This window comes from Populus trichocarpa, chromosome 10 (assembly GCF_000002775.5).
Source record: "Populus trichocarpa isolate Nisqually-1 chromosome 10, P.trichocarpa_v4.1, whole genome shotgun sequence".
Classification (NCBI taxonomy): domain Eukaryota; kingdom Viridiplantae; phylum Streptophyta; class Magnoliopsida; order Malpighiales; family Salicaceae; genus Populus; species Populus trichocarpa.
In genome coordinates this window covers 14452839-14479804 of record NC_037294.2, presented here as the reverse complement: position 1 = coordinate 14479804, position 26966 = coordinate 14452839, and the positions used below count along the sequence as shown (strand labels likewise).

At 35.5% G+C, this 26966-nt stretch overlaps 6 protein-coding genes across 7 annotated transcripts; 4 read left to right on the top strand and 2 right to left on the bottom strand.

Annotated features, from left to right (window-relative positions):
• Positions 1–207: 207 nt before the first annotated feature.
• Positions 208–6498, top strand: LOC7466909 (uncharacterized). Its single transcript, XM_002315916.4, has 7 exons — positions 208–591; positions 1090–1559; positions 2576–2759; positions 2884–3108; positions 3213–3329; positions 4867–5103; positions 6115–6498. Exons 1-7 carry the CDS (start codon positions 535–537, stop codon positions 6328–6330), a joined length of 1506 nt encoding a protein of 501 aa, XP_002315952.3. The 5' UTR covers positions 208–534; the 3' UTR covers positions 6331–6498.
• A 2340-nt stretch (positions 6499–8838) lies between these two features.
• On the top strand, positions 8839–12979 carry LOC7489364 (transcription factor PERIANTHIA). Its single transcript, XM_052456078.1, is given in 8 exon segments — positions 8839–8882; positions 9060–9163; positions 9303–9379; positions 9499–9696; positions 10314–10391; positions 10485–10544; positions 11273–11334; positions 12126–12979. Coding segments are annotated over 8 exon segments (627 nt in total). The 5' UTR covers positions 8839–8853; the 3' UTR covers positions 12145–12979.
• LOC127905807 (uncharacterized) lies at positions 11493–12706 on the bottom strand. Its single transcript, XM_052456079.1, has 2 exons — positions 12328–12706; positions 11493–12241 (listed from the first exon to the last, which is right to left on the bottom strand). The coding sequence occupies exons 1-2, from the start codon at positions 12704–12706 to the stop codon at positions 12183–12185; spliced, it is 438 nt and encodes a 145-aa protein (XP_052312039.1). The 3' UTR covers positions 11493–12182.
• Positions 12980–14192: 1213 nt separating the features above from the next.
• LOC7489362 (protein PLANT CADMIUM RESISTANCE 9) lies at positions 14193–16715 on the bottom strand. The gene is made up of 4 exons (XM_002314843.4): positions 16546–16715; positions 16342–16413; positions 15381–15590; positions 14193–14889 (listed from the first exon to the last, which is right to left on the bottom strand). The coding sequence occupies exons 1-4, from the start codon at positions 16658–16660 to the stop codon at positions 14813–14815; spliced, it is 474 nt and encodes a 157-aa protein (XP_002314879.2). The 5' UTR covers positions 16661–16715; the 3' UTR covers positions 14193–14812.
• A 3149-nt stretch (positions 16716–19864) lies between these two features.
• On the top strand, positions 19865–21646 carry LOC7466907 (protein PLANT CADMIUM RESISTANCE 11). 2 transcript variants are annotated; one of them, XM_002315914.4, is made up of 4 exons: positions 19865–20110; positions 20813–20884; positions 20985–21197; positions 21294–21646. In XM_002315914.4, the coding sequence occupies exons 1-4, from the start codon at positions 19870–19872 to the stop codon at positions 21368–21370; spliced, it is 603 nt and encodes a 200-aa protein (XP_002315950.2). In that variant the 5' UTR covers positions 19865–19869; the 3' UTR covers positions 21371–21646. The 2 variants fall into 2 exon arrangements, with proteins under 2 accessions (XP_002315950.2, XP_024465422.1); XM_024609654.2 differs by having other exon boundaries at positions 20985–21646.
• A 3589-nt stretch (positions 21647–25235) lies between these two features.
• Positions 25236–26579, top strand: LOC7489361 (probable carboxylesterase 6). Its single transcript, XM_002315913.4, has one exon. The coding sequence runs from the start codon at positions 25331–25333 to the stop codon at positions 26384–26386; it is 1056 nt and encodes a 351-aa protein (XP_002315949.4). The 5' UTR covers positions 25236–25330; the 3' UTR covers positions 26387–26579.
• The last annotated feature ends 387 nt before the right edge of the window (positions 26580–26966 follow it).

Here is a 26966-nt window from a genome sequence, read left to right as displayed (position 1 = left end):
TTTTTTTACATATAAAAGGACGTCAAAAAATTTAATATATATAATTTTTTTTATAGGAAAAAATATCTGATCGTTGGTAGACTGTAGTTATAATAGCCAGTTAAAAACTAAACTCTGTTGGATTAAAAATTAAACTCATTTCGGTGCAGAATTTGACAAATAATAGCGCGTGGCGGCAGTGCATTTCCTTCTCGCAAGTCGCAAGACGGTCCAAAACACACAATAAGCACCATGTTGGCGAATCAAAGCGAGTTCCTCAAACATTTCCGTTAACTCCAAATTTTCTCTCTCTCTAGCCGTTGAGTTTCAGTTTCCCCTCCATTTCGCGCAACGTTCCTCAAAATAAACACTGCCATTATTTAGTCTCACACACTCTCCATTGACCTTCCCCTCTTCCCTTGTCTCTCACGTTTCGAGTCTCCCCACCCTCTCCATTTACTTTGACAAAACTGTTTTCAATTTGACCTTCTCCATTAACCATGCTTTAACCATTCAACTCATCCTTCAAACCACTCTCTTTATCAAAAAAACGCCATGAACGACTCTCATAGTTCCTCCTTCGATTCCGCCTCCAAGGCTGCCATCGATCAGGTTCTCTTTTCATCCAACTCTCCAATTTCCTCTCTCTCTCTACAACAGTGTAATTTTCAATTTCGTGATCTTAAATAACGAGGCAGTGATTTCAAAATTCACGTTTGATTGATGTTCGATGTTTCTTACTTTGTTTTTATCAAATTTAGAAATCATTCAGTGTTTATGTTTTGGTTTCGAGTCCTTTCAGTATCTGTGCGAGTCCCGTACCACCCGGGTGGGACCAACATGTACCTGTACTGTACAACGTTAGTACTGGAGTTTTTCAGTTCAGTGGCCATTTTTAGTATATGTCGACACTAACGTTTGGATTAGGGAACAATTAAGTCTGATAGCTCTTTTTTTTATATATAATTCCCTGTAACTTTGATTTAATTTTACAATTGACTACGGGAACAATTCTTTATTATTTTTTTACCATTTTAATGATTGAGAATGCTGAATTCGGATTTTGTTTGTTTGTTTGTTTGTTTTCTCTATGCTTGATTGTGGTTGCAGAATGTCGGGAGGAGTCGAAGAAATGGGAATGGTGATCTAACACTGGCGACCGATATACCACGCCACTGGCATGATATTTTCTGGTTAGGAGTCTTTTTGTTTCACTTGATGGGATTAGCACTTGGTCTTGCAGTTCTTGGGCTCAATAGGTTTAAGAAATCAGACAGGTTTAATTTCGATAGATACACTACTAACACAACTGGCACCGTGGGAAATAGTCATGGACTTACGGAAGATTATTGGCCAATGTTTGGTCTTGGTGGTGGAGTTGGGACTGTACTTGGATGGGCTTGGTTGTTGTTGCTTGGTTTTCAGGCGAATCATATGATGAAGATCTCGGTGCATATTTTGACTACTTATCTTGCTGTGGTTAGTGTTTTGTGTTTCTGGAGCGAGCATTTTTTATGGGGTGTCACGTTTGCAATTGGTGCTGCTTTGCAGTTTTTATATGTCATATCTGTTATAGACAGGTACGAGCTTGAAATGATATGGTTTTGCATTAAATGTGATTATGGCGAGTGTCTGGTGCTTGTAAAGGGGTGTCCTCTGGCTCACAATTTCATTACTTTAGTGCAAAAGGTTGAAAAGTTCTAGAAGAGAGTTGTGCATCTTATGTTCATGCAGTAACAAGTTGAGCACTTAAATTTGAGTTTCTCCTTGTCAATGTGCTCTCCTTTAATCATTGACCATTTTTGTTATACTGGCCTCTATATCAGTGCTTTGCTTGTGAATCAGTATATTATAAACTTACAATCTTCTAATTTAGTCAGATCAAAAGCTTTTAACTTATTGTATTGCCTTAGTAAATTTGAAATGTAGTTGATTATCTATAACTTTAGCCGGTGTAATCTTTAGAAGAATGATTTTATCGCCTAAATAGGCTAAAATTTTACTTATTTTTTCATTTTCATTAATTGTTTTATCCATAAATTTTGGTTTTTCAATTCTCATGAAATTGTTATTACGAGGCTTTGAACTGTATAAGAAGCACACCTACATGAAAAATAGATTTTAGTGCAGTCCCTGCTAAATTTGTTTTGTGAAAGCTAAGATATATTCTTCTTCCTGGAGAAGATCTGGAACATGTCAATTCGCAGGGGTCAACTTTATTCTTCACCGTCTATATCTTAAAGCAAACGTGGTAATTATTATGCACTGTAGTTTCAGTGATTAAATCATGCGTAGATCATAAGTGTCTGGAGTCAGAGCTTTTCCTTTTTTCTTTAAACTTGAATATTTACATCGAGTTTCACTATATTTTTTTTCTCCCATATTCCTTTCCAATTGGTGAACTTGTAATGAAACAACCTACAGATCTATCATGATAGTGATAAAATTTAGAACACTATGCTTGTGCAATCATGCAGTATATAAACTTTTCCGTAATGCCAAAGCAGATGCAATATTTAGTTTCCTTTAAGGGTTCTATGTCTAAGTGAAAACTTGGATTTCTAGAAATCCCTCTGACCATTTGCTATTATTTCAGACTCCCATTTACCATGCTGGTGCTTCAAAAAGCCGTGAAAATGGTATGGAGCCTTCCTGAAGTTATGAGAGTTTCGTATGCATTTATGCTAGTCATGCTTTTGTGGATGGGATTGTGGTCTTTTGGGGCAGCTGGTGTTGTGGCTTCAAACATCAATCTCAATGGACGCTGGTGGCTTCTTGTGGTGAGCTTGCAAGTTTTGCACTTTATTCCATCTTTTGTTACTGGGATGAGAACTGCAACAAAGCTCTACTAGAACATCCCTTAGCTATAAGAGACCTTTTTAATGTTGTTAATTGCACACCCAGGTTTTGTCACTAAGCTTATTTTGGACGGGTGCAGTCCTCTGTAATACTGTACATGTTATAGTGTCTGGGATGGTGTTCCTTGTTCTTATTCATGGTGGCCGAGAAGCAGCATCAATGCCTCCCAACTCTTTGATGAAGTCTCTGAGATATTCTGTGACGAAATCTTTTGGCAGCATTTGCTATGGATCACTCTTTACTGCTGCAATTAGGACACTGCGGTGGGAGGTAGGCATGCCAAAATTTCCTTTTCTCTAACTGTTTCGCTAGCCTGTTTCCAAGATTGATTTTGCTTCTGTTTCTCCATTTTTTAACTTCGAAGTACATTTTAGATCAGGGGATTGCGGTCAAAGATAGGCAAGAATGAATGCTTGCTTTGCTGTGTTGATTTTCTATTTCATCTCGTGGAGACTCTTGTCCGCTTTTTCAACAAGTATGCATACGTCCAGGTACTTTCTGTCAATTATTTGTCTGCTGTGCATTATTTTATTGTCAAACTAAGTGTCTATTCATTTTCAGTAACATTCTACTAAGATGACCTTGTGATCCATTAATCATGAAGATTGCCAACACAGAGAAACTTTATGAAAACTGTAACATTCTCAATTTTTCCAGTCATGAATTTCATAGACAATGAAATGTCCCTTTTCTCCTAATGATTGAAGCTCGTGTTCCATAGAAATTTTTTGACATTGGTGCCTCTAAATTATACTTTATGGGAGAAAAAAAGTTACCTGGAAATTTTAGGACCTGGAAATGATATCATGAATTTTAAAAGAGAATGGTGAGGGAGAAAGAGGGGATCAAGGAGAAAAATGAGGGAGAAACATGTTAGTAAAAGAGGATGATGAATTACATTTTATACATTGAAAGGAATATCCTTAATGCATGGAGGGATGTTTTCACACAGGGTCATCGTAGTCAAGTAATACATAGGAAATAAAATAAAATTTCTTAATTAAATACCACTTTATGACCAATGTATTGGAAAACTAAATCCTAGTAGGAAAAAATCTAAAAGCTCTAAGAAAAAGCCTTCATCTAAACCAAATTTCAAAATGTTTGGTACCAGACCTCCATCAGAAAGCTTTTTGGAGCAGAATAGTAGGCTGTTCAGAGGGTAGACAATGTATGGGATTTAGAAATGTGATGAGCCTCTTGGTCTGGACCTCCCTGGCGCTCATAAACAAATCATGAATTTTCACTAGAAAAAGAGAGATTTGGTGCATTTTGAAGGCTTTAAGGCAGTATTAGCGAAGACGACATCAAAGTCATAAGAAGAGTTACTGTGAATGGAATTAAATAAAAAAGTACAGCTCTAAGTTTTTGGAATTTGACAGCTTGTTTGGAATGATGGAAGTTATGGAAAGTGAAGGAGGCGGTCTTAGGCCACCCCTGTTGCTAATATGCAGGTTTTAGTTGAGAATGGTAATGCATGTGAAAATACTCACCAAACAGCCTTTTAAGACCCTACTTGGATTTTGACAGCTTGTTAGAGTAGTTTTAAGGAAATGTGTTACATAAGTGGATAGTTTTTATTTAAGTAGCAGAAACATCAACTCCTAACATATTCTAAGAGACACCTGTCTCATGCTACACCTATCAATTAACACATGAACTTGTTATCCTATAAGAGCATTTGATTTCTTGTTTTAGAGGGGGAGGGGCTGGCATGTTTTGGCGTTGCCGATTTACTAATGACTACTCTATGTTCTGTTTTATTGGCCCTAACCTTTGTAATACAACTATATTGAATACAAGATTTCTATCAAACATGGCCTGAGCATTCAAGGTGGCATATGTTTCTACTTTTGTGGCTTCAATGGCAGACGATGCATCGCTCAGTATAGAAGCCTCTTGTTTTCATGGAATTTTACTTTTACTTTTTGTTTTGAGTTCATTAGAACTTTGTTGGTTTGTCATCATTCATGTGCCATTTTTTGAAAATTTATACAAAAATTCACGTATTTGTTTTGCTCCCTCCAGATAGCTGTTCATGGGAAAAGTTTTAACCGTTCAGCTAGGGATGCCTGGGAATTGTTTCAATCAACTGGAGTTGAAGCACTCATCGCCTATGATTGTTCAGGTGCAGTTCTACTGATGGTAACGCTTTTGGGTGGGCTCATCACCGGGACTTGCTCAGGTGTTTGGACTCATATTAAATGGGATGATGATAGAGTGACCATGGTGGGATCCACTGCAATGTTGATGGGAATGGTCTTGGTAAATTCTGTTTTTCATTGATGTCTCTTTTGGAATTGATAATCTATTTATATTCTAAAACTGCGTGTGGCATTTAATGGATGTGGAGTTGGAAGTTTTAAACCTTCTTGGTTATTTAAGAAGTTGGGTTTCAGAATTATAACTTAATTGATGTGGCAACTTCATCTGGCCTCATGATCATCCAGTCCCTTTTTCTAGCTACTTCACCCCTAGTTAGAGTATATCACTCATTCGCATACACACACACACACACACACACTTCCAAATTTGATCTTGCATGACATTTCCACTGTATGAAGTATCAATGGACAGCATGCGCTCTTCTTCTTCTTCTTCTCCTTGTTGTTGTTGTTGTTGCATGCATTTCTTTTTTAAAGCAGTAATCAATTTGTGGATATTTCACCAAGATAAACACATAGATGCCTCCTCCCCTGATTGAAATAGTATTTTTTATAGTGGTCACATGCTTATCAAATGCAAACTCTGTCAACTTAGGGACGAAACCCTACAAAAACTAATGAAAGAACTTGATCCCAATTAAATATAGTTGAGGGAAATCAAACCTGAAATTAGAAGTTGAGGGATTAATTCTCAAATGAGTTATAAGTTTACGGGAGATGGCACCCTGCATGGTAAGGAGCATTCCATCAGCTTTCCCCTCTTTTATTTCATTATGCATATTATACGAGTAGTGATTTTCCATTATTCCCCACACAGCAAATACCCCTTTACAGTTGTTGGGTTGTATCAATTAAAGGCTGACTTCGGTTCCATGCAATGCTGGAAAAAAGTAAATGAAAGCCAACCATTTGTCAACCACAAAATTAGGGGGTGGCGTGCAAAAACACTAATCAACAATGAGTTGATTTTAATCATGAACCATGAACCATTGACCGTGCTCTCATTCCTCCATGACTACCATTTATTTCATTTTGATGCTGTGTGAGTTCATCTGTAGAGACATGCCATAATTTTCCGTTGGAGCTTAAACAATGGATATGCTTGCTTCAGGTTGGACTAGCTATGGTGGTTGTTGAGAGTGCTGTTACATCCATATATATCTGTTACGCAGAAGATCCCCTATTAATACATAGATGGGATGCTGAATTCTTCAACCAATTGTCTGAGGCACTACACCAGCGTCTTCAACATAGAAGTTCCCGGGCAAGGGAAGTATTGACCCAGAATCGATTGAATGTTGGCATACAGGAAAATGTCCCTCTCTGACAAGCTTCGCCCAAGCAAATTTTGTCCAGAAACACGCACTGTAATTCGTTGTACTATATTCCATCGATCGAAGTTCTTGAATCATTTTGTTTTAGTTTAGTCTGGGACCTTGATTGCATAAAAATCAGAAGGGTTGGTAAAAAATCAGTTGGAAGCTGCATTTATTCAGGTATAGCTTTTCCTCCTCCTTTTTTATTTATTTATTTATTTTTGGTGTGTGAAGTCATATACAGCTGAATGGCTGAAAAGCGGTTGAGTGGATTCCCCTTGTGGTCAGAATTAAATGATTCTTTAGGTTGAGGAGGAACCGGATTGGTTGTCTACTAAGAGCCGTATAATTCTAAACCCCATCTTCTAGTGATGTGGTTATATTTTGGAGTTAAAAACTTGGTGCATAGATTCCAACTGCAAGCTCTTCCATAGTCATTCGGTAGAGTAGATAGCCATTTTTTAGTAGCATTGCTTAAGGGATACAAAAAGTGAATGTCGTTTGCATAATCATTTTCTGGTCTCAGTTTGCTGGCAGATTGCTCAAAATCTCTATTTCCTCGCTGCTCTTGTACAGAATGAGATCTTAGAAATCCCATATTTAATGATGGATTTTTGCTTGTCTAAGAGGGATGTATCGTTTTACAAGACATGGTACGGATGTTCCTTCCAATCTTCATGGATTCATAAGTGGTATCATTAACGGAACCCTCTAGGTCTCAGCTCAGCCATTGTGCTTTACAGTTGTTTATTTTGTTTTCGGAACACATTTTCTTCTTTTGCATATTTAAATGTTTACCTTTATTTTCTTAAGAAAATAAAATAAAATCTGGGACCCCGAGCCTTCAATCTGGGATTCGTCCTTGCTCGTTGTGTTCGGTCCAATCTTGTCTACTCCTATTGTTTAGCGAAGGCACCACCATAATCTTAACACAGGCCCATGTAAGGCTAAGATAACATATTTAAGCCCAACGGGTGCAAATGGCAAATTGGCCCGGGAAATGGAGAAATGGGTCGTAGATGAGAGACATTCACCGGAGATTTAAGAGGCCACGCCCTCCCGGCTAGGAAGAAGTATCGGAGATTTAGGAGATATTGGTTCGCGTCGTGGAACTGTAATTCTTGTTTCGTGATCACTCTAAGCTGTGAAAATAACTTCAATTTTGATTCAAATAAATGTAATGCATCCTCTAAATCCTCGCTTGGAGATGAAGTGCTATTCTAGTTCATAATAAAATTAGAATTGAAAAAAGTAAAAGTAAAATCTTATTTTCAAATGTAATATTTTTATATTTAGAAAATTGAAAAAACAGTTTCCATGTTCTTCAGTGTTTATTTATAAGTTTTTTCACTGTTTTTAAGAAAAGACGTGATTATTATTATTATTATTATATATATATATATATATATATATATATATATATATATTTTATATACAAATATTTTTTTAACGATATAAGTTATTAAAAATGATTTTTATATATATTTATAGTTAGTTAATGTAATGAATTTGATTTTTGTTATAAATATAATATAAAAATCTTCTTTTAATTTTTAATTAATAGTATAGCTTTTTCATGATAATTTTTTATTTATATAAAATAAAAATAAAGTTAAATCATTATAAATTCTTTGAACGTGGATATATAAATAATTCATCTTTTTGGTTGAATGGATGTATTTTTAGCCTTAGTTCGTAAAAACTTAATCCAATGATATCTACAACCATAAAACCAAAAAAAAAAATGTTTTCCATGTAAAAAACCAATACAATTATTTGTTTATTTAATTAAAGAACAGCATCAGGGCACAAACATAGCCTATGGAAATTTAATGTGGTGCTGTGTGATTTAGTTATGTTTTGCTATAACTATAAATTTAAAAATTTAAAAATACTTGCTTAATTATCCAACGCTATAATTTTACATAGATTATACTAAAAACTATTTTATTGATTAATTAATATAAATTATAATTTTCCATAAATCACATTAAAAAATTTTTTCCTTATAAAAAACTCCCACTATGCTATACACACACTTACCTTGTTATTTTAGTTTTTTTACAATTTTAGGAGGAGTTTAAAAATATAGTAGGAGTTGTTTTTTAAATATATATTTTTAAAATATATTAATATCATATTTTTTATTTTAAAAAAATTATTTTTGATACAATACATTAAAATAATTAAAAAATATTAAAAAATTATTTTTTTTAGAAATATCGAATAGCCCCATAATATCCGTTTGAAATTGTATTTTTAACTATGTTTAGTGCATTTTAAAAATATATTTACTTTAAAAAAATATCAAATTAATATGTTTTAGTGCTTTTCAATAATTTTAATATATTAATAAAAAATAAAAAATATTTTAATATATTTTTATTAAAAAAAAAATACTAACTACAATACGCACCTTGCTGGCCACTCCTTTATAGATAGCGAGACGAACATCTCGTGGAGTCGTAGTAGTAAAAGCTAGCAAGTAGCAACACACATGCAAAGCTTTCAAAGCAGCAATTCCTCACCCTGAAATGTACTGCCACTCTTCCTTCCTTCTTCGGTACTTACTTTCTTCTTCTCTCCTTCATTTCAGTTCTTGGTTTCTGTTGCCTACTGGGTTTTTAAGGAATGATTTGTGCAGTAAAAGATGATCATACCTATGTTTATTTATTCGTTTGTTGTTTTGTTTCTCTTTCCGTTTGTTTTTATGTTGAGTGAAAAAAAAAAAAAAAAACAGATAAGATATTAGTAGCAGGAATCAGACGCGTCTCGCGGATCTTGGAAAACTTCATCAACCAGTTCCTGTTTCTCCTCACGACGATGCTGTTGATTTAAGCTCAAGTATCGATCACCTTTTCTTTCTTTCTCTTGAAGCCTTGCTGTATAATAAAAGAATATATGCTTTTTTGTCTATAGGGAACTCAGCTTCTCTAACCATTAGTGATTTTTTTTATTTGTTTTAAAAAATAAAACTTTGTAGGCTCCATGTTCTGTCTAAAATCAGGCAATGTCACCGTTGTGTCCCATAACTTACCTTATGCAACTGCCTTGAACACGGTACAGTACACTTCCATCATCCTCACCCACTTCTTTCTTTTGCTGAACACATGACTTGTTGGTATTTATTGATTAATGCTGCTAATGTATTTTGCTTTTGTTTCTATAATTTGTTAAAGAGCATTGGGTCAGCAGAGATAGCAACAACTGGAGCAGGGTGTCTGGACACAGGGCAATACGTGTACCAGAAAGGGACTGGGTTTGATTCCTCGTTGGGAAACGGGCAGAGTTTTGAGAATTGGGGAGACTCAGGGATGGCAGATAATAGCCTACAGACGGACACCTCAACAGATGTTAATACTGATGATAAAAACCAGGTGTTTTTGTCGCTTTCTCTGTTAATTTGCTATTTTGCTCTGTTTTCTTGTTGTTTTATTTATGCTGTGTACTTTATTTGGTTTCTTAAAATGGGAATCTTTTTGTGAGAGGTGGTCTGCTTGGCAATTGAGGAATCGACCACTGTGTACTTGCATTGTATTTTGTGTTAAGCTTTTGCTTGGTTTTGTAGAATAATTTGCTTGAGTTAGGTCTTGGTGACGGTGACTTTAATTTACAGTTAGATTTAATTTACACTCTGTTTAACTAACTCATGGTGCTTGAATTTTCTAATCCTATCGAATTTTTTTTCTCCCTTTTGACAAAGGTAGGAACCCGTCCCTACCTCAACCTCTCACTCTCCACACAAACAGGAAGCAGGCATTGGGGAGTGTTTAACCTGAGCTCTCCTGAATATGAGATCTCAAGTTTTAAAACTGTGCACCATTGATCCACCTGTTGTGGTTAATTCAGTTGAAATTTAAAATTGTTTACTTGTATGCTCAGTTAATAATTTGGACTTTTCTAGTCGCATTAGTTGGTAAAACTAGGAATTGCACCCTGCCTGACTTTTCGATATATATAAGCTTCTGATTGTGGTCTTGTTATGATTATGTAGCTTCGTGGAGTTCCGCATGGTGCAGTCATGGTTGTGAATTCTATGGATCAATCCAAGGGAAGAACTAGTGACCAAAAGGTTTATTGACATGATGTTGCTTTGGTGATTATGTTGCAGTATAGTTTAATTTTCGATGGTTAGGTTTCAAGTGTTTACTCCTTGCAGACGCAGACCCTTCGAAGGCTGGCTCAGAATCGTGAAGCTGCAAGGAGGGGTCGACTTAGGAAGAAAGTAATGTCTTTGCTAGTTATGTTATATTGTTTCCTCACGCTGATGATTGGGATTCTTAAAATCTTTTTTTTTTTTTTTTTTTGGAATCTTGTTTTTCCAAGTCTTACATTCTCTTTATCCTTCAGTTTTGCCCTTGAATTCCCCTACTGTAGGAAATAATGATTGAAACTCGTGAATCTACACCAGACGCCCAACAACACTTGTGTAGGAGAAATTCATTAGAAAGATTGTGCTGTTTCATCCATACCCTTCTAGCTTGAAGGGTACCATGTAAAACTCACAGAAAAATAATAGAAGCACACCAGTTCATATTCTGTACGAGGTGTCTCTTAATCTATATCTAGCTGTGAACGTGGTAAAAAAATTCTATGCTTCTTTTGCCAAGAACAACAGTTCACCCTGAGAATCAGAAACATCTAATTTTGGACCTGAATTAATTGGCATTGTCATCGAGCTGACTTGCTATAGCAATTTTGAAGTCTTAAGTTAATGGATAGAACATAATTGTATCATTTATAGGTTTAGGTTTTGGATAGGCATATGTCCAACAGCTTGAGAACAGTCGACTCAGGCTTACACAACTAGAGCAAGAGCTTCAACGAGCACGCCAGCAGGTGCAGGAAGTTTTTTCTTTATCCTCTAGTGCAATGTGCTTGGAAGTGTCTTGTTTCTATTTAAGTGCATAAGCTAAATTTCTTTCATTCCGTGTTTTGCAAATTTTACTGCAGGGATTTTTTTATTGCATCTGGATTTTGTGGGGATCATGGCCGCCATTCAATGGATGGAAATGGTAAGGGATTTTGGATATACCAAAATAGATTCAGGTCCTAATGTTGAGCACAGCTGATTGTCTCTTCCTCAAATGGTTTTAAATATATTGTGAAATGGTTTACAAATTAGTTAGTTATATGTATGTTAGATTTTGGTGAATGCACGAACCATCTGTACTGAGTTGTTTATTCTTGAATACTCTATTGATATTTGAAATAGCTGTATTTCATGCCGCTAGACATTGGTTACATGAATCTTGCAATTTGGAGGGAGTTTGTTTTTACCTTTTACTAATGAAGAAGTTACTTTATGGACTCAGTGACTTCATTGCTGCAGTAAATGCTTAGATGTGATGCTACCTTAAAAGATGACTTGAGTACCCCATGCATGTCATATTGTTTCTTGTTTGATCTCTTTGATTGTTGCTGGGTATTTCGGCCCCCTCCCCTGTGTCAAAGGTTCTGCATCATATAGAAGTGTATGGTATTGAGAAGAACATACAATACTATAGGTCGAGTGGTTGCTGAGTAGATTTATCTTACATGTGTAATTAGGCATGCTCTATAGCCGTGGATGGATGTAATCGTCACCTCACGTTGCGACAATAGTGTTATAAGATAGCTAGTAATCTAATGATGCTCTGCTGTATAATTGGCACCCAGAAATCCCATTTCTTGGTTATGATCCCAGAGCTGGGGTGATGTTTAGAATTCATGTGGCATCATTGTTAAAATATTTCTATCGATTTGCATACATGTTAAAGCACATCTCTTATTGTTGGTACTGTTACAGCTGTTGATTCTTTTGCAGGCGTTATATTGCAACCTAAAACCCCCTATCAATAACATGATCTGGGAAGAATCAAATTTAGCTATCTGCAATACTCCACTGGCTTGTGTATCGTCTCCTCACGTTATTCACTCCACCTGCAATCCAAATAAAATCATTTGTTGAGAAAATTAAATACTTTGAAACAGGTTCACCTGTTTAGAGAATCATGTGAAGCGCATACCACGCCTGTATCTTCTAGATTTCACAATTTGAGGGATGAATACCCCAGTTCCATTGCCATTAGATCTCCATAAGTTCTCAGGCCAAGTTGGTACCAAATCAGTTTTCTGCCTCTCCCACCAGTTGAAGTAGCTTCCTGGCTGTAATGTTGTAGGAAAACTGTTGGTTAAGCTGTTCGAGTCCTGTTTCCTTTGAATATCAACCAACCTGGAATGGTTTGTAACATCAACTTCTTCGTCGTCATCGGCGGTCAAAAGCAAAATCTGCTTCTTAAGCTCCGCATAGTAAACATCGCTGTACTCGACACCTTCGAATTCAAGATTAGGGTCTGTTCCCATTTGCCTTTCAGATCGAGTATGACTGCTACAATGAAACTCCATGGAAAGGTTTGAGTTGAAGATTAGGGATGGGATGTTGTGATGGAAAACCTGGGTGGGGTTTATATAAAGGAATCGGTAAGTAAGTTCTTAGATTGAGGTCAGGTCCACGTTTGAATGAAATGTTTCCAAATGGACTCAAATAGTCCAGGGACATGGAATATCTCCGTTTTCTGTACGTTAATGGATGTCTTGTTCTGTTGGTTCTTGATTACGGCTCCGTTAACATTTTTCTTTTCTTTCCTTTTTGATGAAGATTCTCCATTAAATAACTAATATATGCATTTGCAAACCCTTTAACCCGTGTGAATGATTATGACTTCAGGGTTACAATAGGGAATCCAATGAATGTGAATGCCGCTGGAACCTGGGATTGATCTTATATTGGATTCACACGGCCTTTTTTTTCTCCCGCTGTCAAAGGGATATGTGTGAACTCAATTGGAAGAATCAAAAGGCTTGTTGTTGACCATCGCAACTAGTAGTAATAATAATTTATTAGTCAAATGTCAGACAGTGATTCCTGGACGGGTGTTCTTTTTTTAATTTAAAAATCTAATTGTTTTTGTATTTTAAAAGTTTTTTCTTAAAAATAATTTTATTTTACATTTTTACTTTGAATTATTTTTATTATTTTTAAAATTAGTTTAATGTACTGATATAAAAATAAAATTTAAAAAATAAAAAATATTATTTAAATATATTTCTAAATAAAAAAATAAACAGTAACAAACGGCCTGTAAGATACAAGCCAGCAATTGACGGCAGCCTGTTGATTTTCAATTGTCCAACATGTATATTGTTTTCATTGTGTCAGAAAGTAATAATACCAGTCTCCCGCATGAAAAATGCTTGAAACAAATGGATTTTTTTATAGTAAAATTAGCTCATTAAATATAAAAATTTATAAAATAATTTTTTTAAAAAAATAGGTGGAATAGTGTAGTTTAATCATGTTACGATTCTGAAACGCGATATAGTTAAAATATGTTAGTTTTAGCTCAACTGGTCAACCAATTAGATCCAATTGCATTAACCGATTGATAATTTCACACAAAAACTATAATTTTATAAAGTTTTTTTTTAAATATATTTATAAGTTGAAATTATCTTGTAAATTGAAAATAAACTCCAATTAAAATTTTAAAAAATTATTATTTATATAATGTTCTAAAAGATTGTCTAATAAATATATTTATGGAATAATAAGATCTGCCGCAAACTGGAAAATTTGGAAGGTTGAATTTAAAAATTTTTTGAAAAAAATAAAAAAAATGACGTTAAATAACGATTCAGTACTGTTCATGTAAACAAATAGTTACCGCAATTCAATTTTTTTAGTTTGTATTAATTTTATATTCCCGAAGTGTTTTTAATTAAAACTCTTAATTTTCTGTTTAGATTTTAAATTCGAGGGTCACAGGCAAACACATTCCACAAAACAAAAGAAAAATTAGCGTGTAGAAAGAAATACCATCACGCATACAAATGGAATTGGAAAGTCTTGATGAAAATAGAAATAAAAATTGAAAAATCACAATCCACGCAGACGGCCTTCCTTTAGCCCAACATTAATTAGTATTACAATATTTATTTTTAATCAACAAATTACACTTGGAGTGTCTCAAGTGAAAGAAACTAGGAAAGAGGTAAACAAACGGTCCAAACACAAAGATACATTACAGATACGGGAGGCATCGCCACGGTGCGCCAAAAGGAATATAATTATAGTACAGACCCATAATTCTTCTTATTCCCATAAATCAGTAACTATTGTTGGGCTATTACTATCTTCTTTAACATGCAAATAAAGGCCCGGGGGGGTAACAATTTGGCTAATTGATAGAATAATCCCTCAAGTATTGGTCAATCTCAATTTAACCCTTACCTTTTGATTTTATAATTAGATCCTTCGAACTATCATGTCAAAACAATTCACCCCTTCTGTTTCGTCTGTTGCTTTGATCTGATGGTTCGAGAGATCAAAATTAAAAAAGCTAAGAGATTAGAGGCTAAGTTGAACTTGACCAATAATTTGAGGATTATTTTACCAATTAGCCTAATATATTTCCTCCGAATAAAATGTAGCATGGGTCGCAGCCTGCAATATTAGCGATCCATGCCTGGCGCAACAAAGGGGGGTTTAAGTCCCTCTCGGTTCCACTTCTCAACATTAGCCTGCCAACCTTCAAAGTTCAAGATAACCACCATCAGGAATTATTACAGATCATTTTAACGATAACAAAGAATCATGCAAAATAGCTCTATCCGTTGTTGCATTTTACACCGTCCCCATATTTTTAGTTTCTTAATTTTCAGGCAGTCACGCTAGACTCCTCCCGGCTTAAAATCTTAGATCACGATGCGCTCCATTTCTTTTGATATGCCCATGTTAATTTTTGAAGCACGTACCAGGAAAGTTTTAAGAAACAAGTTTGTAATTCTATGCATTTTAAATTCATTTGTATTAATTTGGATTATATGCCATCTATTTTTTGTTGTTGTTGTTGAAAATCAGGCTTAAAGCTCGGAGAAAAACTATATTAAACGAGGAAAAATAAATCCAATAAAATCATAATACAAATTTAACTGTGAAATGTGATTGATTGGTTTGACCATCTACAACATATAATTAATTATAGATAGGCCTTGTAGAAAGAGGAAAAGGGATAGTTACCTAGAGAGGGATCAGCTCCATGATTTTTGAGCTCTCTATACTCTTGACACAGAGAACATAAACAACAGCAACAATGGACCAACCAATCCGCGCACGGAGCTTCTGGTAATGAAAGGAAACCTCGCAGCTTAGATCGGTAAATACCACCATATAGCCACGCACAGCCAATATGGCTCATGGCACAGTAGATGAGGCCTTGAAGTCGACATGCTGCTCATTCAAACGGAAGGAATGTAAGAATAGCTGTTGTTTTCAACAAGATACATACGACCAGCTGGTACTGTGGAATTGTTAGATTTTGATGCTGGTGATGCTTTACTTTACTTTAAAAAACAACATCCCTTTTGTTTTTAGGAACATGCATGGATCGTCCCTGCATCAATTTTCATATACCACAACTTTTAAGTTCTGGCTAAAAATACGCAATTCGCGTTGTGATTAAGGGATTTATCAAAAATTATTTCTTACAGATTGACAGGGATTCAACCCTAATAAGCAAGGAGGGATGACATGGCGGCTTCACCCACCTATCGCCTACTATCACCTCTTCTTGAAAAATAAATCTTAAACTCAAAAAAGTCTTAACCACCCTACTCTAGTAGTTGTGGATGTAGATTGGATGAGCCATAAATAAGGTTATGATATACAGTACTGTCACAGGCCGATAATCCAAAAGTGTTTTTATTGAAAAGTATATTAAAATAATATATATTTTTTATTTTTTACAAATATTTTAATATTAATACATCTGATCTAAAATTACAAAAAAATTTAATTTAAAGCAAAAAAAATAAATTTTAAAAATATTTTTGAAACCTAAAAAAAAAAAACTTTTAATGTCAAAGCACTGACCCTTAAAGTACCCACAGTACAATAAATCTTCCAATGAAAAATAAAATAAAAAATACCAACAATTAATGCATATAGATTGAGAAAAATTGAATGAGATAGTAGAGCTCACATGTGTTTCCCCTGTCAAGGATCTCGGCTATCCGTCCAAATGTGATGCATGGACAGAAACAGGTGAGCAAACCTTCAGAAAGAAGGCAACAGACGTGTGATTAAAATCAGCAAGAGAAATAACAAGCAGACATTGTAAATGGAATGTATTAATTTCAAGCGACAAATTAAGTGTTTGTAATGTGGCAGCAGGATATATACTTACAGTTAGAAGGGTCATCAAAACAATTGCATATCCCAGTGGACCATTGCCCTTCAGGAAATTGTGAAGGTGGTGGAACAGCTTCAGGGCATTCAGTCCCTTCCCTCCTTGAAGCCATATTGCCCTTGCTTGGTAGAAATAATACTGCTGATGTAGGAGATTTGAAGATGGTGGAAGGGTATGGAGGTGTAGCTTCCCATTTATAGGCATGTAGCCTGGCTCTGATCAATCGCTGACATTTTTGGAAGTCGATTTTGCGTGGAAATTCCTGTGCATAATTAATTAACTTCAAATAGTGGACTAATTATTATTTTTTGTTTTATTCAATCTTTTTGATAAATGTGACCTCACAAATGGTTGAACTGGCCATTTCTTAACTTTGTCATTCTCAAATGTATGGTTTCCTGGTTATTTCTTTCCTGACCAAGGGCAACAGATCTGGGACTCGGCCTCCGAGTTTTTCAAAAGAAAAATTTATGTATTAATATAAAAAACATTCCTTTAATATATTTAAAAATTAAAAACATTTTAAAAAACAATAACTATCATAATACCAAATACAATCTAAATGCAGTGATTTATAATAGAGGAAAATTACCTGTAAGTATAACCTATTAAAAAAACAGTATACGAAACCTGCTAGGAAGATTCACAAATTCAAAATCCTGACATTATCTTAATCAAGGTTAGTAAGAGACGCAATTAGCCGAAAGAAGGACAATTAATGTTTTCATTATAAATTAAACTCATGAGATCAAGACATACGAGCACATACGTTTTCTACCTGACTTTCTTACGGTCAATGACAAAGATTGTGATTATTTAACCTTAAAATTTTCCCCTTCAATCTAAAAAAGAAAAGAAGTCCCCAACCTATACAGACAATCTTGAAAGGGTCCCCAGCATACCTTTTTTTCTCAAATCAGACCCTACGTATCAATAGATTCTCAATCATATTAATTTGATTGATTTCTATCTCTCTCATTTCACTAAAATCCATCCAATCACATGATATAAGAAAACACAAGGACTTTATATGCCTTTACATAGTCTTGCTTATCATGTAATTTAAAATCAAGACCTTACAATATTCAATAGTTTTGAATGAAGACGAGTAATTAACTATCTCTATTTCATACTACTATTTAATAGTTTTGCTGACTAGAATTTATGTAAGGATCTCATTGGAAATTCATTGATACATTGACAATCAAATTAAGATTCTGGACTTTTACGAGGTTTCGCAGGAAATATCTAATTATTATATTATTTTTTCTTTTCAATTTTTTTTATTAAAATAGGCTCATTGATGTATCTAAGGCCGTGTTTGATTGCAGGAAAGTGAATTCCTGGAATTCACTTTCCTGCTTTTCCCATGTTTGGCAGCAATATAAGAAAATGGTCAAAGGAAACTAAATTCCAGTCAGATTAAAAAAATTAACTTTACGAAAGGAAAGTGTTTTCCTTTTGTTAAAGAAAGGAAAACACTTTCCGTTCATTTTCTCATACACAGCTTTCAGCTCTCAACTGGAACTTTTTCTTCAAAATCACAGAGGAAACTGAGAGAGACAAAACCGGCGGGGGGGAGGGGGGAGGTAACTGTGACAGAGAGAGGCAAAACGGTGGGGGGAGGGTGGGAGAGATAACTGTGACAGAGAGAGGCAAAACGGTGGGGGGGGGGGGAGGGGGGGGCGATTTCTGTTAACATGGAAGAGAAGTGTAGTAGCCGGAGATGGGGCTGGAAATCAATACATCCGGGGGGAGGAAGAAGAAACAAAAATCAGGCCAGAGGGGGGAAAGGTTCCAGCGGCGGTTCTGGCTGGAGAAAAAGGAGCGGCCGAGAGGGAGAGAGGCAGAGGGGAAGTCCTTGTGGGGGGAGCTGTTTGGGTTCCTTCTGTGTTTTGGCCAAAGAGTAAGCATAGACCGTGGGGGGAGTGTTGGCTTTTTGAGTGAGGGAGAGGAAGACTTGCCCGGCTGAAGGGAGAAGAAACTGAAAATCAGGACCCCCTTCAGCCAGGGGTTTCTCTGGTTTTGGTCCCCAAGGCCAAAAGTGGGGGAAGGTGGTGGCTTGTCTTCCAGGGGAAGGAAGAGGGACAGGAGACCGTGGGTCTCTGCCCACTGCTGTGGGGAAGAAGAAAATGGTTGCCTTCCATTAGGAGGGGAATGGGAACAGTGAAATTGTTGGGAGATTTCTGTTAGTGAATCGGGAACAGTGAAATTGTTGAATGCTAATGGGGAGTTATACAAACCAGTTATAACGAAATTATAGGGAAAATGTGGAATGAATAACAGGGGGAATGGGAGGGGAATGCAACAGTGCAATTGGGGAATTATACAAACCGAACCGGTTATAACAGGGGAAATGAGGAATGAATATAACAGGAAAAATAGAGAATTATTGTCCGCTTCTTTCAGCATAATTTTTTGTAGAAAACTAATTTGGCTTTCTTCATATGAAAAAAAAAAACTTATTTTAAGCTTTTAAAATTGAAAAAAATATATTAATAGGCTTTTTATAGAAATATTTCATAAGCTTATGTATGAATATAGGATATAATAAAAAAAATCATCATTATACTTTTTAGATTTCATTTTTTTTTATTGTAAGTGATTAAATATTTTATATATATTAGATAAACTTGAAAAAAAAATTAATTCATTATTAAATTATTTTCCAGTTCATTTTCCATAACATAACCAAACACTGGAAAGTGTTTTCCAGTTTATTTTTCATAACACTACCAAACATTAGAAAATACTTTCCCGGAATTCACTTTCCCAAAGGAATTCATTTTCCTGCAAACAAACGGGGCCTAAAGTTAAACCCGCACTCCATATCATCAAATCTCTTGTTCAACCTAAATTTATCCAACATGTGGACCTCTCACGATCTTCAACGTGGATTTGGCCTCCTCATTTAAATATATTTTTCAGACATTCATAAAAATCACATACATGAACATGTATAAAAATTAAATCCCAATCCTAATATTATATTTCTATAAAAAATTCTCAATACTAGGACAAATTCTTGTGATGGTTTTAAAATTAAACTAACATTTTATATTAAGAAATTAAAAAGCTAATTTTTATCCACTAATTGAAGAACATTAAGAGAAAAATGGATGCACATGAATTCTTACAGGCTACTCAAAATAGTACACGTTAATTTGATAAGTTCACGTATCATCAAATCATTTTCTAAGGAAAAAAAAAAAAAAACGGTTGCTGACAGTTAATTTTTGAAGAGACACGTTCCTTTGCAATCTTCCTATTTAAAATCAACTGTGTGGCATACCCTTCCCCTTCCTCACCCTTTGCAACGAAATGTATCCTTCAATTTCCAGTGAGTTCCAAAAGGAGCCATCACATGCAACATCATCGGCACCACCGCAGCCACATTTTTTCAATTTTGAAGACGCCGTGGCTACTGGAATCCCAGTCCCTTTAGCGAATCAAAATAATCCTGATCCAAGTCCTCCTCTCCCGCTCAACAATGCCAGCCATTCTCTTTCTTCAGGGCCTTGGTCCACTAGTCTCTGTGGTTGTTTTAGCGATCTTAATAGCTGTGAGTACTTTTCATGTACACATACATATGCAGTCATTATGGATGGACCGTACGTGTTACAGTTTAATTTTAGATGTCACCAAAAGTTTATTTTCAAAGCACTTGTGTGGTGCCATTGCATGGTAATTAAGTTAATAACGTGTAAAAGTAATTAAGAGTGTTTTGTAGTTGATGGTGCTTGTAGAAACAATTAGATTCTACTAAACCATTGCAATTCTAAGATTTTAAGTTTGTTTTCAGTGGATTTTTCAAAATCGCATGAACGCTGGTGCCAAAAATCAGATTCTGAAGATTAAATGGCCATGTAAATCGAACCTGATGTTATATGTTTATACATAGGAATCCTCTTCATAATGACATAAATGGTGCTATATATCATGTGCTTTTTTTTTTCTCTTGCAGAAATTAAGTAGTGTCGAGAAATAAGTAAATTTTGAGTATTTAGCTCTTCAAATATAACGTGAACATGTATATATAAAACAGATGCGGTTAAATTAAGATTTCCAAAAATGCTAGTTGAACATGTATATCTTTTTTTTTTTTTTTGGTGATTGAGATCTTACTTCAATTTGCCAAATCTTTTTCTACTAGCATGTAGTGTGATTTCTTCTGCTTTCCTTTCTCTCATTATTGTAGCCATATAATATTCTGGATCTTGCAAGGAAAAAGTATGAGTATTAACAACGGACTATTGTCCTGCAGGTTGCTTAACATGCTGGTGTCCATGTGTTGCATTTGGACGAATTGCAGAAATTGTTGACAGAGGATCAACTTGTAAGTTCTGAAAATTTAAAAGATTTTAATTAATGTTGATAACATTGGTTTTTTTTGTAAGAATTGGCTGTTTCTTAACTAATTAAGGTGAAATATGCAGCATGTGGAATGAGTGGAACCCTTTATACATTAATACTATGTTTGACTGGGTGCTCTTGTTTGTACTCGTGCTTTTATCGATCTAAGTTGAGAGGGCAGTTTTTCTTGGAGGAAAGCCCATGCACAGATTGTTGTGTCCATTGTTTTTGCGAGGAATGTGCTTTGTGTCAAGAGTATAGAGAGCTCAAGAACCGCGGCTTCGACTTGTCTATTGGTGACCCCCTCCCTCCTCTTTTTTGGAGAAATAGTGTTGTTCTGTTTTTCTCTTGTATTTTTATCTGCCTAACTTCTTCTGTTTCTGATGGAAAAGGGTGGCATGGGAACATGGAAAGGCAGAAAAGATTAGCTGCCACTGCTCCTCCAACTGAAGAAAGGATGATGAGATAGATGACTTGAAGGAAGGGAAACCAATGCTCCAATTTTATTTATTTTTTGCTCCCTAAATGGACAAACTTTCTTACGATTTTATTCTGCACATTGAGCACTTGCCTTTGTTACGTGGAAGATCCGTAAATATGTATAAGAAAGTGCAGCACCACCCTGTTTAGTGTCCATAAAGAAAAAGGCTATGCGAAGAGGATTACGATATTTGGGCTGTGTTGCCAAACAAAAAAGGTTCATGTACTGCAGGCTCCCGCTTATAAAAATATTCCGATTGAGAAACGCATGCAGGTAACTTTATGTGTTGGCGTTTTGTCATCAGAGCAAATTGAACCAAGACATCAGCCAATCTTAATCATCCTCTGTTTCGTAAGGGGAGCAAGCTGCATATTGTTAATCCTTTTGGGCTACCATAACTGATTGCTCTATATATAAATATGTTGAGATGCTGTTAGGATCATACATACATCCTGATCGATGAAGAGAAAATCACAGCAAGATAAAGAAGAAGGTTTCAACTATGCTTACGTCCAGGATTTTATATATATATTGCACCAGAAGTAAAAGGTCACATATGCCTGAGTTAATAAAAGCCAATTCTCAACCAGGCAAACACCTCATCAAAACCCATTAATTGTTCTTTGACGCGAGCAAAGAAGCAAGATTTATAATGATGAAGGTTAATGTCATAGCGGTCATACACCCTCTCTGTTCTACTCTTTTTTTCTCTAGAAGAAGAAGACATCGATTTATCTCAGAAAGCCAAAAATGGCACCCAAAAACATAAAGAAGGTATGGATCGTCATGATCGCCAATATACTACCGAGTTAGGAAACGATTTAATCACGATCTCATCCGGATGTTTTATGATCTTGCTTCGTAAATAAAACTGTACTATTTGAATCACGCGTTTCTAATAACCTTGCTTATATTATAGGTGTGTCTATTTGGAAATATAACATCTCCGAACCACTAGACCCAGGAGGAGCCTTTACCGTGTCGATTTGATTTGATTTGATTTGATTAGAATTATTTCTCGAACAAGAAATAGTACAATTCGAATTTCCTCCAGGCACACCTAGTGAAAAAATTATTCCCATTCATATGCCATGTGCAATAGCATCTATCTGATCATGGCTTCATTTTTATCCTTCTCTCCAACCCGCTGCGGAATACCAAGGAGGTGGACTGCTCAGCAAGGCTCGGACACATGCCATGTGCAAAAGGATATATGGCTTCCAAATTGCAGGGCTCGCAAGATTTGCTTGCCTAGCAGTATCCATACACTTCTTATCTTTCCCTTTGCATTCTTTACATGACAACAGCTGGATATTCTTTCCCAAGAAAAGAGACTCAATTCAAGAACCCTTTCGCTTATACACGAATATTCACTTTATTACTCTCGTGAACTCTCTTGATGAGTTTAATTTGTTATGGTGCATCACATTATATATCATTTGCTTGCATGCACGCTGCTGTAAAATAGAATTTCAGTAACTATAAGTTAACTACATTATAGGTATTTTTATCAATTATCTTTAAAGATATATTTATATCAATTTTATTAACAATTAATAGACGTTTATCTAGAGATATTTGTTATAAAGGCCATTAAAATTTAATGACATTTAAAAATAAATGCTTTCATATCCAATATTGATAAAAATATACTACAATTAAAAAATACCGTTAAAAACATACAGTAATGACAGTTATAAAATTCCATTATTCTTCTACACACATATCACAACATTTATTTGAGTAATTTTTAAAAACAAATTAAATCCATCAAAAATTAATTTTGTTGTGATGACATAAGACATAAATAAAAGGGAGTGCCAATACTCTAGGAACAGGAACATTATATATTTTGATGCAAAAGCAAGCTTGTTAAATTAAATTTTGTGGAAATTAACCGCGATCGTAACTTTCCCTTTAGGCGTCTTGCACTATTAATTTCAAGTGTTTCGTAGAAATCTTATGGCAATTGATCTTGAAATATCTTTTCAGGAATAATTAAGATAGCAAAATGTTCTGATATTATTTAAGAAATTTTTGAACATGAAAACTAAAAAAAATTAAATGATAACCATACATTTAAACTTGAATCCAATAAATTATAACATTAAATTACATCTAATCAGTCCATTAAACTGGAATGTTAATGTAAACATCTTGTTTAAAATAAAATTTAATATAAGATATTTATATAAATACAATCTAATATTTTAAGGTAAGTAACTAAAAAAAATAGATTTTTTTTATATATAGATAAATATAAAAGAGAACTCTTAGAGGTATAGCTCAATTAGTAAAGTTTTAGACCTGTCACCCTAAAGGTCATCAATTCGAGTACCATAAATTTTAGGACCGTTTGAAACTTACATGATTGTTAATTTCAGGACATGAAGATTAGTCGGTGACCAAATATATATATATATATATATATATATATATAAGAGTTGTTGTGCACCAATTAAGTTGCGTGGAGCCATTGTCCAGTGACTAATGAGTGACGAGTAGTGCTTCTTTTTTTTATTATTATTTCTATAATGTCGGTATTATCCCTTAAATCTACGATACCTATGCGTGCTAAGTTATAGTCCAACAAGATGCCCGAACCCGAGCTGTGTGCATTGAATGTGAATGTTTAAAAAGACTTGACAAGCAAAGGCCTTTGACCAAACAACTATGGTTATGGGTCTTGAAAGAGATGTTATGAAGAATGAAGTGCATGTTCCATGGCAGTCGTCCTAAGAACAGGGAATTGAAGGGCTGCTGCTGCTAAAAAGTTACTTTTGTCGACATGCCCTATCGATCCAAGGCCACACATGACACGTACTCTTCCTTTCAGTGGGAGAAAAAATAAATCCAGAATGCTCCACTTTAACTTGTGTGAGAAATTTGTCCCAACAGTTGTTTCGAAAAGATGTTATTGGGAGGCAGCCAAAAGTTATGTTGATGGGTTTTATGACTCCACTACATCCAATATGCTTTTGTTTCTCTAAATGTCAACAATGTCATGCCACGCACTAGGGAATATTTCTTAGTGCTAAGTGCTCTCCTTCCTTGTGCAAATGTTTTGCATATACCGCGTGTGGCCTTCGATTTTTTAGTACATCCAGCACTCTAGCTGAATTTTTCTTCTTCTTTCAGGCCCACCAAAACCCCTGGTTTAAAATCACATTTTGTTTGATAAATGTATTCCCATGGCAAGGATGAAAAAAAATATCATTGCTGGCCACACTAAGTATATAGTTTAATTGGAACCCAATTACTCTTCCTCAAAATAAAATAAAAAACACTCCTGAATCTAAACCTTTTTGTATGAAAAAAAAAAAAGTTACATCAATGATGGCCTTGGCTAGCATAATTGACGCAAATATCGTTCAGCGAGAGTCAAATATTATCATGGCCTGCCACATGTAAAATATAGAACTACAAAAGAAAAATAAAAAGACATATTGTACAGGTATAATCATGATATTACAATTCTTAATTAAATTGCTGGTCAAATATTGTAACCCTATATAAAACGGCAGGTTTTTGATGCTTTCCTACACACCTAAATCCGAACGACTTGTTTAGAATTTCCCCCCCCCCCCCCCCCCCCCCCCCCCTTTTTGGTAGGCTGGAACAGCCCACTAACGTGCAAGGGCACGACAACAAAACATTATGATTAACGTAACCTTACTTTTTTTTAATTTAAACTTGAGACTTGAGAGTGAGGAGCTCTAGCCAGGAGCACAGCCCCCGACCCCAACCCATACTTGAATCTCGTGAAGACATGTGTCCATTTTTAATTGCCCACTTGCCTAGAAACAACAGGATAGGTCAGCCCTTATCTTTTTACCCTCCTATATATACACACAGCGCTAGGAAGTGTAAGGGACAGCGCAGTACTTGTGTGTGTGTGACCTAAAAACCCTCGAAGATTTTTGCTCTTCATTTTCACTCCTCCATCTCATGAGAACTAGAAGAATGGCTGCTGCTAAAGTTGGTTCAAGTTTAAGTCATAAGATTGGCAGAGACTGTCATCAGCATGGGGTTGTAGCCGAGGAAATTGATGGCCTAATCAAAGCGTACAAAGATGGGCGAGTGGAGAGACCGCAGATTGTTCCATGTGTCACAAGTACTTTAGCTCCCGGGCTCGGTGTGACTTCACGGGACACGGTCATTGACAACTTCACAAACATTTGGGCACGTTTTTATGTCCCAATTAAGTTCCAAGGTAAGCTGCCTTTACTTGTATATTTCCATGGAGGTGGGTTTTGTGTAGGCTCAGCTGCTTGGAGTTGCTACCATGACTTCCTAGCAAGGCTAGCTGCTAAGGCCAATTGCATAATCATGTCAGTTAATTACCGTTTAGCCCCTGAAAATCCTCTCCCAGCAGCCTATGATGATGGAATTAAGGCTCTAAAGTGGTTAAAACAACAAGCTCTTTCTGTTTGTACTGATAATTGGTGGACTAGTCAATGGAATTTCTCCGACGTCTTTCTAGCTGGAGATAGTGCTGGTGCCAACATAGCCTTCAACGTCATCACAAGACTCGATTCCTTTAATGCAGGACAAGCTGCTGCAGCCATAAAGCCACTAACTCTGAAAGGCATTATCTTGATTCAACCATTTTTCGGAGGAGAGGCACGTACTCATTCAGAAAAACACTCTGTACAATCACCTCGCTCGGCGCTTAACTTGGCAGCCTCTGATACATATTGGCGATTAGCTTTGCCTTGCGGCGCTAGCCGGGACCATCCATGGTGCAACCCTCTAGCAAAAGGGTCAGTGAAATTGGAGGATTTTGGGAGATTTCCAATTATGGTATGCATATCAGAGATGGATATTTTGAAAGACAGGAGCTTGGAGTTTGTTGCTTCTTTGGGTAGAGCAGGTAAGAGAGTGGAGCATGTGGTTCATAAAGGTGTAGGGCATGCATTCCAGATTCTAAGCAAGTCTCAGCTCTCACAAACTCGAACATTGGAAATTATGGCACGGATCAAGGGCTTCATTAGTGGAATATGATCCCCTCCCTCAGCCACAATACACAGAATTAATCTATTGAGGAAAAAAAGAGAGATTAATTCTGAATTGTAGTAATATTATATTAATTAATCTTCCCAGCGTTGACATTAGGGTCTACGTATATATAACTGTAGCCCATTATGCGTGTGTTGTAGTGCATGTCAATATAACGTATGATTGTTATACTTGTGCATATTGATTAATTTTACTATCACGATGCAAAGGTCAATGCTTTCAGTGCCACAAAAAGAATTAGGCTATAGCCACTGTCGTGCATGTCAGTCGGTCAAGAAAGAGGATCGAAAACGAAAGAAGAAATGTTAGATAGTCACATTGCATTTAGACAAAATTGAACAGATCATGAAATGAAAAGCAAAACCAATTTAATCTTTAGGACGAACCTTTTCAACATCACAAGTTTTTGTTTTTGGAGTCTAATAATGATGCTGAGAAAACCCGCTATTTCTTCTGTGAGAATTTGAGTCCTAAAGAACAGGTCGTGCTTTCATTATTAGCTTGTTTGGAATTAATTTAATTATTTTTTATTGTAATTGAATTCAACTACAATGTTTAAATTAAA

What these genes read in the sequence shown, in the direction of transcription:
- LOC7466909 (XM_002315916.4), top strand. Translation starts at nt 535, where the DNA reads ATGAACGACTCTCATAGTTCCTCCTTCGATTCCGCCTCCAAGGCTGCC. An exon ending in GACGCTGGTGGCTTCTTGTG is followed by an intron (nt 2,760 to 2,883) that starts GTGAGCTTGCAA and finishes TTGCACACCCAG; the next exon opens with GTTTTGTCACTAAGCTTATT. An exon ending in ACAAGTATGCATACGTCCAG is followed by an intron (nt 3,330 to 4,866) that starts GTACTTTCTGTC and finishes TGCTCCCTCCAG; the next exon opens with ATAGCTGTTCATGGGAAAAG.
- LOC7489361 (XM_002315913.4), top strand. Translation starts at nt 25,331, where the DNA reads ATGAGAACTAGAAGAATGGCTGCTGCTAAAGTTGGTTCAAGTTTAAGT.
- LOC7489362 (XM_002314843.4), bottom strand. Translation starts at nt 16,660, where the DNA reads ATGGCTTCAAGGAGGGAAGGGACTGAATGCCCTGAAGCTGTTCCACCA. An exon ending in CCTTGACAGGGGAAACACAT is followed by an intron (nt 15,591 to 16,341) that starts GTGAGCTCTACT and finishes TTGAATGAGCAG; the next exon opens with CATGTCGACTTCAAGGCCTC. An exon ending in TGGAGCTGATCCCTCTCTAG is followed by an intron (nt 14,890 to 15,380) that starts GTAACTATCCCT and finishes TGAACTTTGAAG; the next exon opens with GTTGGCAGGCTAATGTTGAG.
- LOC7466907 (XM_024609654.2), top strand. Translation starts at nt 19,870, where the DNA reads ATGTATCCTTCAATTTCCAGTGAGTTCCAAAAGGAGCCATCACATGCA. An exon ending in TTTTAGCGATCTTAATAGCT is followed by an intron (nt 20,111 to 20,812) that starts GTGAGTACTTTT and finishes ATTGTCCTGCAG; the next exon opens with GTTGCTTAACATGCTGGTGT. An exon ending in TGTTGACAGAGGATCAACTT is followed by an intron (nt 20,885 to 20,984) that starts GTAAGTTCTGAA and finishes TGAAATATGCAG; the next exon opens with CATGTGGAATGAGTGGAACC.
- LOC127905807 (XM_052456079.1), bottom strand. Translation starts at nt 12,706, where the DNA reads ATGGAGTTTCATTGTAGCAGTCATACTCGATCTGAAAGGCAAATGGGA. An exon ending in ATCTAGAAGATACAGGCGTG is followed by an intron (nt 12,242 to 12,327) that starts GTATGCGCTTCA and finishes TTTGGATTGCAG; the next exon opens with GTGGAGTGAATAACGTGAGG.